At 46.2% G+C, this 15,344-nt stretch overlaps 1 protein-coding gene across 1 annotated transcript in view; it reads left to right on the top strand.

Annotated features, from left to right (window-relative positions):
* Positions 1-12,802, top strand: part of LOC128382094 (melanoma receptor tyrosine-protein kinase-like) — a 40,321-nt gene extending 27,519 nt beyond the window's left edge. Inside the window, exons 12-27 of the mRNA XM_053342076.1 lie at positions 273-472; positions 1,186-1,318; positions 2,639-2,729; positions 3,391-3,548; positions 3,639-3,671; positions 4,638-4,782; positions 5,292-5,414; positions 5,782-5,880; positions 6,220-6,405; positions 8,099-8,254; positions 8,993-9,068; positions 10,013-10,159; positions 10,256-10,353; positions 10,463-10,606; positions 10,778-10,871; positions 11,810-12,802. Of these exons, the coding sequence (XP_053198051.1) occupies positions 273-472; positions 1,186-1,318; positions 2,639-2,729; positions 3,391-3,548; positions 3,639-3,671; positions 4,638-4,782; positions 5,292-5,414; positions 5,782-5,880; positions 6,220-6,405; positions 8,099-8,254; positions 8,993-9,068; positions 10,013-10,159; positions 10,256-10,353; positions 10,463-10,606; positions 10,778-10,871; positions 11,810-12,162 (2,236 nt within the window). The 3' untranslated portion in view covers positions 12,163-12,802. The remainder of the gene's footprint in view (positions 1-272; positions 473-1,185; positions 1,319-2,638; positions 2,730-3,390; positions 3,549-3,638; positions 3,672-4,637; positions 4,783-5,291; positions 5,415-5,781; positions 5,881-6,219; positions 6,406-8,098; positions 8,255-8,992; positions 9,069-10,012; positions 10,160-10,255; positions 10,354-10,462; positions 10,607-10,777; positions 10,872-11,809) is intronic.
* Positions 12,803-15,344: the final 2,542 nt, after the last annotated feature.

The following is a 15,344-nucleotide window of genomic DNA, read 5'->3' as shown; positions in this document are numbered from 1 at the left end:
CTTCCATTTGTCCTTCCTGTCTTCTCTTCCTTCCTTCCTTCTTTCCTTCCTTCCTTCCTTCCTTCCATTTGTCCTTCCTGTCTTCTCTTCCTCCCTTCCTTCCTTACTTCCTTCGTTCCTTCCTTCCTTCCTTCCTTCCTTCCTTCCTTCCTTCCTTCCATTTGTCCTTCCTGTCTTCTCTTCCTTCCTTCCCTTCCATCCTTCTTCCTCCCTTCCCTCCTTGACTCGAGGACAACATATATCATATAATCATTTCCTGTGTGTGTGTTCAGTCACCATGGTCTGGCGGTGGTGAAGGCGAGGCACCTCCGCTGGCTGGGTCTGCGCTCTCTGAAGGAGGTGAGCGCCGGGAGGGTGAGTGTGAAGGACAACCCTCAACTCTGCTACACCAACCCCAACAAGTGGAGTCGCTTCTTCAGATCCAGAGATCAGGTCATCACCATAAACAACAACGCTCCCCTGGACGCCTGCGGTGGGTTTCAGGATGTGTGTCGGACTCGTTAGGTCAGGGGTGTCAAACTCATCTTCATTCAAGGGCCACATAAAGACCAATTTGATCGCATGTGGGTCGGATCATTAAAAAGATGGAAGGAAAGAAGGAAGAACGGGAGGAAGGAAGGAAGGAAGTAAGAACGGGAGGAAGGAAGAACACAAGGAAGGAAGGAAGGAAGGAAGGGAGGGAGGAAGGGAGGAAGGAAGGAAAGGAAGGAAAGACAGGCAAAAGGAGGGAGGGAAGGAAGGAAGAAAGAACGGGAGGAAGGAAGGAAGGAAGAAACGGGAGGAAGGATGGAAGGAAGGAAGGAAGGGAGGAAGGAAGGGAGAAAGGAAGAACAGAAGGAAGGAAAGAAGGAAGGACAGACATAAGGGAGGAAGGAAGGAAGGACAGAAGGAAGGAAAGGTTAGAAGGAAGGAAGGAAGGAAGGAAGGAAGGAAAGAAGGAAGGAAGAAAGGGAGGAAGGACAGACAGAAGGGAGAAAGGAAGGAAGGACAGAAGGAAGAAAGGCAGGAAGGAATGAAGAAAGGAAAAAGGGAAGATTAGGAAGGAAGGACAAGAACACAGGATGGCAAGTGGGCCGGATCACACCCCTTGGCGGGCCGAACCTGGCCCCCGGGCCGCATGTTTGACACCCCTGCGTTAGGTGAAGGATTGGAAAGTAATAATTTGTCTTTTCTGTCTTGACACAGGACAACAGAATCAAACCTGTGACCCAGAGTGTACAGAGGAGGGCTGCTGGGGTCCGGGTCCCACCATGTGTGTCTCCTGTCGACACTTTGACCGTAGGGGGCGCTGTGTGGAGCGCTGTAACCTGCTGCAGGGGTGAGAGCAAAAAGGAAAGGAAAGAAGGAAGGAAAGGAGGGAGCAAGGGAGGAAGGAAGGAAGAAGGAAGGAAAGGAGGAAGGAAGGGAGGAGGGGTTGCAGGGGTGAGAGCTGCTTTCATGCGCCATATTCACCATGACGTCTATCTAAACTTGGTGGAGCAAGGGAGGAAGGAAGAAGGAAGGAAAGAAGGAAGGAAAGGAGGGAGGAAGGGAGGGAGGGAGGAAGGGAGGGAGGAAGGAAGGGACAAAGAAGCTCGAGTTTGAACCACAACAAAGAGATCAGAGCACATTACTCCAGCTCTAAAGTCTTTACACTGGCTCCCAGTCAGCTCTAAAGTCTTTACACTGGCTCCCAGTCAGTTCTAAAGTCTTTACACTGGCTCCCAGTCACCCATAGAATATATTTTTAAATATATGAAATCATGTAAACGATGCACGAATAAGCATCAAAACAAACTGGATGTCCTAATTAGCATTCCAAATATTTTAAACCTTTACTCGGCTGGCTCCCAGTTAAAGTTCTGCTACTGGTCTACAAATCACTGAATGGTTTAGGTCCAGAATACATGAATGACATGTTAGTAGAATATAAACCCAGTAGAGCTCTGAGATCTACTGACTCAGGTCAGATAGTCGAGCCCAGAGCTCTGAGATCTACTGACTCAGGTCAGATAGTTGAGCCCAGAGCTCTGAGATCTACTGACTCAGGTCAGATAGTTGAGCCCAGAGCTCTGAGATCTACTGACTCAGGTCAGATAGTTGAGCCCAGAGCTCTGAGATCTACTGACTCAGGTCAGATAGTTGAGCCCAGAGCTCTGAGATCTACTGACCCAGGTCAGATAGTTGAGCCCAGAGCTCTGAGATCTACTGACTCAGGTCAGATAGTTGAGCCCAGAGTTCAAACTAAACATGGTGAAGCAGCTTTTACACAACTGGAACAAACTAGCAGCAGAACTGAAATCATTTTTAAATCCAGGTTAAAAACATTTCTCTTCTCCTGAGCTTATGATTGAGCTCTTTTAAAGCACTTTACATTTTAATCTTTCATTTGCACTCTATGTCCTTTTAATGATTTTAAAGCTAATTTATTATTTTATGCTGCAATCTATATTTATATTTATATCTATATTTAATGCTCTATTCTAGCATTTTATTTCTCTCTTTCTATTTTTCTGTACTGTTTTTATTATGGGGGGGGGGGGGGTGGTTAATTGTATGTTTTAATGTTTCTGTTTTATGTAAAGCACATTGAGTTGCCATGGTGTATGAAATGCTCTATATAAATAACCCTGCCTTGCCTTGGTGTGTCACTTCGCAGCGAGCCCAGAGAGGTGGAGGTGAAGAGCAGCTGTGTTGAGTGTCACAGCGAGTGTCTGCTGAAGGACGAGGTCCCAACCTGCAGCGGCCCGGTCAGTCCTGCTTCTAATGCTGTTAAACCAGGGGTGTCAAACATGCGGCCCGGGGGCCAGGTTCGGCCAGCCAAGGGGTGTGATCCGGCCCACTTGCCATCCTGTGTTCTTGTCCTTCCTTCCTACCTTCCCTTTTTCCTTTCTTCATTCCTTCCTGCTTTTCTTCCTTCTGTCCTTCCTTCCTTCCTCCCTCCCTTCTGTCTGTCCTTCCTCCCTTTCTTCCTTCTGTTCTTCCTTCCTTCCTTCCTCCATCCCTTCTGTCTGTCCTTCCTCCCTTTCTTCCTTCTGTTCTTCCTCCCTTCCTGCCTCCCTTCTGTCTGTCCTTCCTCCCTTTCTTCCTTCTGTTCTTCCTTCCTTCCTTCCTTCCTTCCTTCCTTCCTCCCTCCCTTCTGTCTGTCCTTCCTTCTTTCCTTCCTTCCGTCTGTCCATCCTTCACTCTGTCTTTCCTACCTTTCTTCCCTCCTTCCTTTTGCCTGTCTTTCCTTCCTTCCATTCTTATTTCCTTCCTTCCTTCCTTCCTTTCTTCCTTCTTTCCCTCCATCTTTTTAATGGTCCGGTAATGTGGCCCTTGAATGAAAGTAAGTTTGACTCCTCTGTATTAAACTGAGGGGGAACTGAGCAAATTGAACTGTTAATGACTTTTCTTTTATCTTACCTGCAGGGTCCAGACCAGTGTTCCCAGTGCGCCCATTTTAAAGATGGCCCCCACTGTGTGCCACGCTGTCCTCATGGTGTGCTGGGAGACGGAGGCACGCTGATCTGGAAATACCCGGATGTGACGCACCAGTGCCAACCATGCCACCAGAACTGCACCCAGGGGTGAGACACGTTCATCCCTCAGACTTCCTGCTGATGTCTTTGATGTTGAATAAATTAATGTTAAGACCTTTTGTGTCTCTGTGTCTGTAGGTGTTCAGGTCCTGGACTGTCTGGATGCAAAGGGTAAAAATACAACTTCGGTTTATAATCCGCTTAAAGGAGCAGTGTGTAATATTTAGTGACATCTAGTGGTGAGGTTGCAGATTGCAGCCAACTGATGATGATGCTGCCTATGGTGGAAGGGAGGGAGGTAGGAAGAACAGACGGAAAGAAGGAAGGGAGGGAGGAAGGAAGAAAGAGAGTAAGGACAGACAGAAGGGAGGAAGGAAGGAAGGACAGACAGAAGGGAGGGAGGAAGGAAGAACAGAAGGAAGGAAGGATAGAAGGAAGGAAGGAAGAAAGGGAGGACAAACAGACAGAAGGGAGGAAGGAAGGAAGAACAGAAGGAAGAAAGGGAGGAAGGACAGACAGAAGGGAGGAAGGACAGACAGACATCTTCCGTCCATCCGTCCGTCCGTCCGAAGGAAGGAAGGAAGGAAGGGAGGGAGGGAGGGAGGAAGAACAGAAGGAAAAAAGGACGGAAGGAAGGAAGGGAGAGAGGGAGGAAGGACACGAAGACAGGAAGGAAGGAAGAAAGGAAAAGAAGACAGGAAGGAAGGAAAAGAAGACAGGACGGAAGGAAGGAAGGAAGGAAGCAAGGAAAAGAAGACAGGAAGGAAAAGAAGACAGGAAGGAAGGAAGGAAGGAAAAGAAGACAGGAAGGACAGAGGGAAGGAAGGAAGGAAGGAAGGAAGGAAAAGAAGACAGGAAGCAAGGAAAAGAAGACAGGAAGGAAGGAAGGAAGGGAGGGAAAAGAAGACAGTAAGTAAGGAAGAAAGGAAGGAAGGAAGGAAGGCAGTGTGTGTGACAGAGAGACACATACAGCAGCAAGTACACCATCGCCTCCATGTCCTCCATTGGTTATGTGTTTGTGTCGCGTGTAAAACGAAGTCACGGCAGACAACCCCTCCCACGTTGAGTAGCTGGGACTGTGTAGTGGAAAAGGGGCATAAGTGAACCCAGTGCATCCTGCTTCCTGTGTCCTCTCAGCGCTACCAACCACTCTACGATGGCGGTGGCCGTGGTAGGCGGGCTCCTGGTCGCTGTCATCCTGTCGCTGGTCATCTTTGTGTTGCTACGGCGACGACGAATCAGGAGGAAGAGGACTCTACGCCGCCTGCTGCAGGAGAGAGAGGTAAATAGTATTCTTAACTCGTATTAATTAACTCTCATGTCGTCCTCCCGGGTCAAATTGACCCTGTCTGTTTTGACTGTTCCTTCTTTCCTCCCTTCCTTCCTTGCTTCCTTGCTTCCTTCCTTCTTTCCTCCCTTCCTTCCTTGCTTCCTCCCTCCTTCTCTCTTTCTTTCCCCTCCCCTACCTTCCTCCCTTCCTTCTTCCCTCTTTCCTTCCTCGCTTCCTTCCTTCCTTCCTCCTTTCCTTCCTTGCTTCCTTCCTTCCTCCCTCCTTTCCTTCCTTGCTTCCTCCCTCCCTCCTTCTCTCTTTCTTTCCCCTCCCCTACCTTCCTCCCATCCTTTGTTCCTACCTTCCTCTCTCCTACATTCCTTCCGTCCTTCCTTCCTTCTTCTTCCCTTCCTTCCTTGACTCGAGGACAACAGGAGGGTTAACCAACATTGATGATCATTTCGTTTAGTTTTCAGTCTGTGTGTGTGTATGTGTGTGTGTGTGTGTGTGTGTGTATGTAGCTGGTGGAGCCGCTCACCCCCAGCGGTGAAGCTCCTAACCAGGCGCTGCTGAGGATCCTGAAGGAGACAGAGTTTAAGAAGATCCGGGTTCTTGGTTCTGGAGCCTTCGGGACCGTTTTCAAGGTAGAGTAGATTTGTTAATTATACAGACCCCCCCCCCCGCAAACCCCCCGCCCCCCTTTTTGTCTTCCCCTCCCCCATCCCACATCACCAACACCTGAACACAACAGCCAGATAAAGGAGAGAGAGAAAAAGAACAAATCTTCTGAGATTTGTTCACTACTTCCTGTTTTTATCTTTTTCTACATCCATGAAGCTCGTAAGATGAAGCTGATATATGTGTGTGTGTGTGTGTGTGTGTGTGTGTGTGTGTGTGTGTGTGTGTTTGTGTGTGTGTGTGTGTGTGTGTGTGTGTGTGTGTGTGTGTGTGTGTGTGTGTGTGTGTGTGTGTGTATGTGTGTGTGTGTGTGTGTGTGTGTGTGTGTTTTAGGGTCTGTGGATCCCTGATGGAGAAAACGTGAAGATCCCAGTAGCCATCAAAGTTCTCAGAGAGGCGACGTCACAGAAAGCCAACCAGGAAATCCTCGATGTAAGATCATCTTCTTTTACTTCTCTTCTGTCTTATTCCCATTTTCCCTTTCTTCTCCTCCTCTCTCTCCTGTGGTCGAGGTGAGGCCGACTATATCTAGCCGAAACTTCTCAACCTGCAACCAGCTCAGGCTCCTTCCCCACCAGAGAGGTTCCACGTCCCTACAGCTAGCTTCTGCAGCTGAGGGTCTGAGAACTTCAGATTCTGGCCTTTTAACAAACTTTGCTCTCCACACATTTGTTTGTTTGTGTGTGTGTGTGTGTGTGTGTGTGTTTGTGTGTGTGTGTGTGTGTGTGTTTGTGTGTTTGTGTGTGTGTGTGTGTGTGTGTGTGTGTGTAGGAGGCCTATGTGATGGCGAGCGTGGATCACCCTCATGTGTGCCGTCTGCTGGGGATCTGCTTGACGTCGTCGGTCCAGCTGGTGACTCAGCTGATGCCGTACGGCTGCTTGCTGGACTACGTCCGTCACCATAGCGACCACGTCGGAGCCCAGTGGCTGCTCAACTGGTGCGTCCAGATCGCTAAGGTGAGTCTCAGAGTACATTCCTGTAAGACAGGGGTGTCAAACATGCGGCCCGTGGGCCAGAACCGGCCCACCCAGGGGTGCCATCCGGCCCACTTTCCTTTCTGTGTTCTTTTCCTTCCTTCCATCTGTCCTTCCTTCCTTCTGTCCTTCCTTCCTTCCATCTGTCCTTCCTTCCTTCCTTCCTTCCTTCCGTTCTTCCTTCCTTCCTCCGTTTCTTCCATTTGTCCTTCCTACCTTCCTTTTTTCCTTTCTTCGTTCGTTCGTTCGTTCCTTCTTTCCTTCCTTCCTTCCTTCCTTCTGTCCTTCCTTCCTTCCTCCATTTCTGCCATCTGTCCTTCCTGTTTTCCTTCCTTCCTTCTATCCTTCCTTCCTCCGTTTCTGCCATCTGTCCTTCCTACCTTCCTGTTTTCCTTTCTTCGTTCATTCGTTCGTTCCTTCCTCCGTTTCTTCCATCTATCCTTCCTTCCTTCCGTTCTTCCGTTCTTCCTTCCTTCCTCCGTTTCTTCCATCTGTCCGTCCTTCCTACCTTCCTGTTTTCCTTTCTTCGTTTGTTCATTCCTTCTTTCCTTCCTTCCTTCTGTCTGTCCTTCCTACCTTCCTGTTGTCCTTTCTTCGTTCGTTCCTTCCTTCCTTCCTTCCTTCCTTCCTTCCTTCCTTCCTTCCTTGATCCGGCCCACATAAGATCAGACTGGTTTGTATGTGGCCCTTTAATGAACATGAGTTTGGCTCCTCTGCTGTAAGAAGCTAATCTGCTCCTGAGGCTCCAACGCTCTATAATCCTACTGAGGCTCATTAACCTGAACGCAGCAGCAGACGTGTGCATGTGTTGATCTGCTCAGTGTCTCCTTTAAGTCTTTAAGTGGTGGGAAAAACCAAACAGCAAGGCCGAGAGCTCAGTGTGAAGTCTGCAGAGAGGGAAAGTTGAACCTGCAGTGGCCAATCAGGTGCATGAACTCCTGGTAATAAAATTTAAAAAAAAAAGGAGAACTGAGAATTTTTACCTTTTGTCTCATGATTGTTGGGTTGGAAGATAAATATAATCATTTTAATACGCTTTCATTGATTTATTTGTCAGTCTGGACTCAGGAAGGGAGGAAGGAAGGAAGGAAAGATGGGGGAAAGAAGGAAGGAAGGAAGATAGGAGGGAGGGAGAAAGGAAGGGAGGAAGGAAGGAAAGAGGGACAGAGGAAAGAAGGAAGGGAAGAAAAAAAGGATGAAGGAAGGAAGGAAGATAGGAGGGAGAAAGGAAGGAAGTTAGGAGGGAGGGAGAAAGGAAAAGAGGAAGGAGGGAAGGAAGGAAAGGAAAGGAAAGACGGAAGGAGGGAGGGTGGAAGGCAAGAAAGAGAGAAGGAAGGAAAGGAAGGAAGGAAGGGGGGAGGAAAGACAGACGGAAGGAAAGAAGGAAGGAAAGGAAAGATGGAAGGAGGGAGGGTGGAAGGAAAGAAAGAGAGAAGGAGGAAGGAAGGAAGGAAAGGAGGGAAGAAAGGGAGGAAGGGGGGGGGCAACAATGGAACAATGGAGTAAAACTTAACAAATTTAATATGCAGATTCCTGACTCTGTGTGTGTGTGTGTGTGTGTGTGTGTGTGTGTGTGTGCGTGTGTGTGTGTGTGTGTGTGTGTGTGTGTGTGTGTGTGTGTGTGTGTGCGTGTGTGTGTGTTTGTGTGTGTGTGTGTGTGTGTGTGTGTGTGCAGGGCATGAACTACCTGGAGGAGCGTCATCTGGTGCATCGAGACCTGGCAGCGAGGAACGTTCTGGTCAAATCTCCGAACCACGTGAAGATCACCGACTTCGGCCTCGCCAAGCTGCTGACGGCCAACGAGAAGGAATACCACGCCGACGGAGGAAAGGTGTGTGTGTGTGTATGTATGTATGTGTGTGTGTTGTCCTCGAATTAAGGAAGAAGGGAAGAAAGGAGGAAGAAGGAAGGAAAGGAGGGAAGGAAGGAAGAGAGGGAGGAAGGAAGGAAGGGAGGGAAGGAGGGAGGAAAAGAAAGAAGGAAAGGAAGGAAGGACAGAGGAAATAAGGAAGGAAGGAAGGAAGGTAGGAGGGAGGGAGAAAGGAAAAGAGGAAGGGAGGAAGAAGGAAGGAAAGGAAGGAAGGATGGATGGAGGAAATAAGGAAGGAAGGAAGGGAGAGAGGAAAGGAAAGAAGGAAGAAGGAAGGAAAGGAGGGAGAAAGGAAGAAGGGAGGAAAGGAAAGAAGGAAGGAAGGTATGAAAGAAGGACAGAGAAAAGAAAGAGAGAAGGAGGGAAGGAGGAAAGAAGGAAGGGAGGGAGGAAGGAAGGAAGGAAAGGAGGAAGGAGGGAAGGAAAGAAGGAGGGAAGAAAGGGGGATGGAGGAAGTACAGACGGAAGGAAGGAAGGGAGGAAAAAAGAATAAGACGGGGTCAATTTGACCCGGGAGGACAACAAGTGTGAAGTTGGTGAATTCTCCATTGACTTGTATAGAGACGGTCGCCCCCTGGTGGCCTTTTGATAGAATGCAGCTCTAAGTTACTTCCTGGTTGGCCTCATTTCAGAGGACCAGAACTCCCCACCTGGTCTTAACATCAGACATAAACATTTGTCCCTTCCGGTTTCCCGTAGGTTCCCATAAAGTGGATGGCGTTGGAGTCGATCCTGCAGTGGACTTACACACATCAGAGTGACGTCTGGAGTTACGGTGAGTCAACCTTCTCTCACTGGGTCCGAAAGTTGTTCTTGGTCAAAAAGTCTAACAATGAGAGAGATGCTATAAAGCAGAGGAGTCAAACTCATTTTCATTCAAGGGCCACATACAGACCAATTTGATCTCATGTGGGCCGGATCATTAAAAAGATGGAGGGAAGAAGGAAGAAAGGAAGGAAATAAGATGGGAAGGAAGGAAAGACAGGCAAAAGGAAGGAGGGAAGAAAGATAGGAAAGAGAGATAGTGAAGGACGGACAGACAAGGAAGGAAGGGAGACAGGAAGGAAGGACAGAAGGAAGAAAGGAAGGAAGGACAGAAGGAAGAAAGGAAGGACAGATGGAAGGAAGGAAGAAAGGAAGGAATGACAGATGGAAGGAAAAAAGGAAGGTAGGAAGGACAGATGGAAGGAAGGAAAAGAGCACTGGATGGCAAGTGGGCCGGATCGCACCCCTCGGCGGGCCGTATCTGGCCCACGGGCCGCATGTTTGACACCCCTGTTTAAATATTCCGTTTCCTTTCCAGCTGAGGCTGGCTTGGCTGCACCTGGGTGTTTAGCGTGGAGGTGCTAACTCAAACTCCACGTACTCCGGTGGTAGTTAAACTCCGTTTGACACAGGTTGCATTTTACTTTTGACTTGTCAACTGAAGCGTCTGGAAGTGTTTTAAAGTTAAACAAGCCGTTCAAAAGTCCAGTAGCTCTCTTACTTTCCATCAGCGCGGTAGGTTTACTGCAGGAGGCCACTTCAAAGCATAGCGCTACAGCTAGAGGAGCCGTCTACGGGGGAGTAGAAGGGACAAAAAGGCTTGCAACATTAAAATGAGAAAAAATAATTATGGATTGCATTAATCTAATCGCGATTAACACGTTAACACTGACAGCCCTACTTTAGACCAACCAGTGCTTTAGGATGTAACATCTGTCTCTCTGTTGTCTCCAGGTGTGACGGTGTGGGAGCTGATGACGTTCGGTTTAAAGCCGTACGATGGAATCCCAGCCAGCGAGATCTCATCGGTGCTGGAGAGAGGAGACCGACTTCCTCAGCCCCCCATCTGCACCATCGACGTCTACATGATCATGGTCAAATGTAAAGAACAGAAATATCTCCACAGCACCTGGAGTATAACGGACGCCTGGGAGTAAATGTAAACCCTAACCCTTCTCTCTCTCTCTCTGTCTCCAGGTTGGATGATCGATCCGTCCAGTCGACCCAAATTCAGAGAGCTGATAGTGGAATTCTCTAAAATGGCCAGAGACCCTTCTAGATACCTGGTCATACAGGTACAGTGTGTGTGTGTGTTGGGGGGTAGTGTGTGTGTGTGTGTGTGTGTGATTGTTATGTCTTCAGTTAAAGGACTTGGTTTGCTTACCAAGTTAAACATTTCTTCAGGGCGACCTCCCCAGTCCGACAGACAGCAGGTTTTACTCTCGTCTTCTGAGCTCTGACGACATGGACGACGTGGTCGACGCTGACGAATACCTGCTGCCTTACAAGGGACTGGGTAACCATGACAACCGTGCCTGCGGCGCCGCGGTAAGTGTGCAGCTGGAGGAAAAGTTTAGTTTTTTAGTCAATTAAGTATTTATGTTATAGTTTATTGGCAGATATCAGAAAGCAGTGCAGAAATCTATTAACACTGACAGATGATTAGCAATAAATACACATGAACGGTATTTTATAAGCAGTCTGTGTTTTGTGTCTCAGAACGGTCATCCAGTCAGAGAGAACAGCGTTGTGATGCGTTACATCACCGATCCGACTCAGACCATGCTGGATAAAGGAGACATCACCAGCCACGGTACTTTATTCATCCAAATGTTAACCCTTTGTAGGCCACACCAAGAGAGTGCTAAATGTGATGTTTTACAGCCTCTACAGACTCATTCACACCTCATTGGTTCTAAACTTTTATTAAAAACATGTTAGAGACTCATTCTGTTCATGTACAACCTGTATCCATAGCAACCATAGCACAACCTTTATCCATAGCAACCATAGCACAACCTGTATCTATAGCAACCATAGCACAACCTGTAACTATAGCAACCATAGCACAACCTGTGTCTATAGCAACCATAGCACAACCTGTATCTATAGCAACCATAGGACAACCTGTATCTATAGCAACCACAGCACAACCTGTATCTATAGCAACCATAGCACAACCTGTATCTATAGCAACCATAGAACAACCTGTATCTATAGCAACCATAGCACAACCTGTATCTATAGCAACCATAGCACAACCTGTATCTATAGCAACCATAGAACAACCTTAGAACAACCTGTATCTATAGCAACCATAGAACAACCTGTATCAATAGCAACCACAGCACAACCTGTATCTATAGCAACCATAGCACAACCTGTATCTATAGCAACCATAGCACAACCTGTATCTATAGCAACCATAGAGCAACCTGTATCTATAGCAACCATAGCACAACCTGTATCTATAGCAACCATAGAACAACCTGTATCTATAGCAACCATAGCACAACCTGATGGTCTGTCTGTGCATGACATTCCTCATACTAGTGCTAAACAATGGGCTCAATAGATTTAGTTTTTGACACAAAGTGACCTCTACCAGTCACAGTTGAGCAGACCTACGAAGGGTTAAAGACAATAACAAAAGACATTTGACAACAGAGAAAATAAAGTAAATATTTAAGATGGATAAATATTGGGTTAATGAATCCAAATGAACTAGATTGTCCTTGTTCTTCTCTCCAGAGTACATGAACCAGAGTATGAGTGAAACCAGTCAGAGCAGCCGGCTGTCGGAGGTTTTGAATCCTAACTATGAGGACCTGAGCCTGGGTTGGGGCGCCGCCTCGCTCCTCCACCCGCTGGAGGATGTAAAGTACTCCACCCAACTTCCTGGAGGACCTGAATACCTGAACACTGCCCAAAACTCGCTCCCCCTGGCTGCCAGCGACAGCCTCGACAACCCGGACTACCAGGCTGACTTCCTGCCCCAGGCCGCACCCTCCACCACTTACACCAGGACGGGTCTGTTTCTGCCTGCAGCGGAGAACCTGGAGTACTTGGGTTTGGGTGCTGCGCTGCACGCTCCCGTCCGCTAAACTGTTTAATTTAATTTAGCTGCTTTTAATGTGCATTTCTCTGGACCGAGCAGCAGAATCACTTTCACACTGAGAGCAGCTCACATGACATTACTGGTGACAAGGAGAGCTGGACTTCAAACCAACAACCTTCTGGTCACAAACCGGATGTTTCCTTGAACTTTTGACTTGTTGCTCAGTTCCTGCCAGTTTACCAGTGAGCCCATTTAACCCTCTCAGTCCAGATCTGCTGCAGGATGATCTGAGACTTTATGGACATTATGGATTCTTCTGCAATAATTTAACTTAAGATTTAATGTAATTTTTAATTCCTTGTCCACTTCAGGCTTCCTCTGCACCCCCCCCCCCCCCGTTAGTGTGATCGCTGTGGAAGTGAGATGCGGACTTCACTGTTGAAAATACAAAACATTTGACATATTTAAATGTGCACAGAGGTTTGAAAAAGCTCCTGAATTAATTATTTTACATGTGATCCTCTTCTCCATCAGGTATCAAAAGGCACAATGGCGCCCCCAGCTGGCTCTGCAGTGCACTACAGGCTGGAGGATGAAACTATCATTTATAATGTGAAACTTCTCTCATTTAAAAAAGAATCTGTAAAGCAGGGGTGTCAAACATGCGGCCCGTGGGCCAGGTTCGGCCCGCCCACTTGCCATCCTGTGCTCTTGTCCTTCCTTCCTACCTTCCCTTTTTCCTTTCTTCGTTCCTTCCTGCCTTTCTTCCTTCTGTCCTTCCTTCCTTCTTCCCTTCCTCCCTTTTTTGCTTCTGTTCTTCCTTCCTTCCTCCCTCCCTTCTGTCTGTCTTTCTTTCTTTCCTTCCGTCTGTCTGTCCATCCTTCACTGTCTGTCTTTCCTACCTTTCTTCCCTCCTTCCTTTTGCCTGTCTTTCCTTCCTTCCCTTCTTATTTCCTTCCTTCCTTCCTTCCTTCCTTCCTTCCTTCCTTCCTTCTTTCCCTCCATCTTTTTAATGGTCCGGCCCACATGAGATCAAATTGGTCTGTATGTGGCCCTTGAATGAAAATGAGTTTGACTCCTCTGCTCTAAATTGAAGGAGGAATGACTCCAAAGAACCGACTCAGAGAAACTACGAAACGCCACCAAGCAGTCGTGTCCACAAAGACACTGCAGACGAGAATATTGAGTTTTATTTATGAGCAGACGTTGTTACGCTGCTGCTACGCGAGAATCCTCCTGCTGCTTGAATATCTGTTTTTTTTTAATGCTTTGGACATTTTAAAGGTTTGTGTTGAGCTTGATTCCCTGATGTCTGACACACAGAGACAGTCTGAGTTTCCATCCACTGACCAGAGAGCAGAGTTTCTGTCAGACCAAACACTACATTTGTGATGTTTTCCGTGAATGAATAATGTGCTTAAAAGAAATATGTTTGAGTGTTTTTTATGTTACATTTCCACTTGAACCAAGAAAGAAGGTTTTCTGTTAAATCACAAGAAAACGTTTGTGAAATCAGTGAAACCTTCTGTCATCATTTGACTTGAAACACCTTCAGTTAAGCTTACTTTTTAAAATGAATTTGATGATTTTTTAATTCTCTCACTTTTCTTCACTTGTCAAGAACGAGCCGAACTCTTGACAACCGTTACTGCACACTGACTCTGTAACTATTAGTGCTTTTTACTGTTTGTACTGCTGTTTGTGGAAATGTATTGGTTGCTCATTAATCTTTAGGCTCACAGGATCAGGACTGAACCCTCTAACTATCTCAACATAACTAATGGAGCTCATCTTCAAGGATGAGGGAATCTCCATTCATCCTGCACCTTTATTAAAACTCAGAGGACGTGCTCTGATCCCTCACTGCAGTAAAAGTCCCGATACAGAAATCTAAAAATACTTGAAAAATCATCCTACATTTAAAGTCTTTAGTATTATTATTAATACTGAAGCATCAGTGTTAGAGCAGCATGTTACTGTTGTATCTGCTGGAGGTGGAGCTAGTTTATACTACTTTATGTACAGTTAGCTAGTTTATACTACTTTATATACAGTTAGCTAGTTTATACTACTTTATATACAGTTAGCTAGTTTATACTACTTTATATACAGTTAGCTAGTCTATACTACTTTATGTACAGTTAGCTAGTTTACACTACTTTATATACAGTTAGCTAGTTTACACTACTTTATGTACAGTTAGCTAGTTTATACTACTTTATACAGTTAGCTAGTTTACACTACTTTATGTACAGTTAGCTAGTTTACACTACTTTACGTACAGTTAGCTAGTTTACACTACTTTATATACAGTTAGCTAGTTTATACTACTTTATATACAGTTAGCTAGTTTATATTACTTTATATACAGTTAGCTAGTTTATACTACTTTATATACAGTTAGCTAGTTTATACTACTTTATATACAGTTAGCTAGTTTATACTACTTTATATGGGAGCGTACCTATGTTCCCCGATCGCGGCTAACTCGGTTGCTAGCTCAGCGGCTAACTCCGCTGTTAGCTCGGCGGCTAATTGGGCTGCTAGCTCGGCGGCTAACTCGGCGACTTACTCAGCTAACTGGCTAACTGTAGACGGGATCATCCCTATGTGCCCCGGTCACATACAAAGCGGGGAACATAGGAATGATCCCCTTTATATACAGTTAGCTAGTTTACACTACTTTATATACAGTTAGCTAGTTTATACTACTTTATACACAGTTAGCTAGTTTATACTACTTTATATACAGTTAGCTAGTTTACACTACTTTATATACAGTTAGCTAGTTTAGTCCAGTGGTTCCCAACCTAGGGGTGGGGCCCCTCCAAAGGGTCAGCAGATAAATGTGAGGGCTGCTGAGATGATTAATGGGAAAGAAGAAAAAACAAAGTTCTGATTCACAAAATGTGTTTTCAGTTTTTGGACTTTTTCTCTAATCTTTGATTTTTGCTGAAATATTGGATCATTTGAACATTTATTGAAATGAAAGCATGTGAGAAGTTTAGAGGGAAGAATCAGTATTTGGTGGAGCTGTTAACAACTCATAGACATCTGAAATGTGAGCCGACTACACACTGCTGACTGGTTTCATCTTTAACTATGTGTTGTATTTTAAAAGCTTGTTATATGAAATGTAGAGGAGGGGAAATATAATGTAGCATCAAATGGAGAAGTAAGTATAAGTTCCTGCTTCAGTGCAGTAGTTGAGTAAAACATCAACTGTGA

This window comes from Scomber japonicus, chromosome 21, assembly GCF_027409825.1.
Source record: "Scomber japonicus isolate fScoJap1 chromosome 21, fScoJap1.pri, whole genome shotgun sequence".
NCBI lineage: Eukaryota > Metazoa > Chordata > Actinopteri > Scombriformes > Scombridae > Scomber > Scomber japonicus.
Note: the sequence above shows the minus strand (reverse complement) of the source record. Positions and strands in the feature narration are given on the sequence as shown.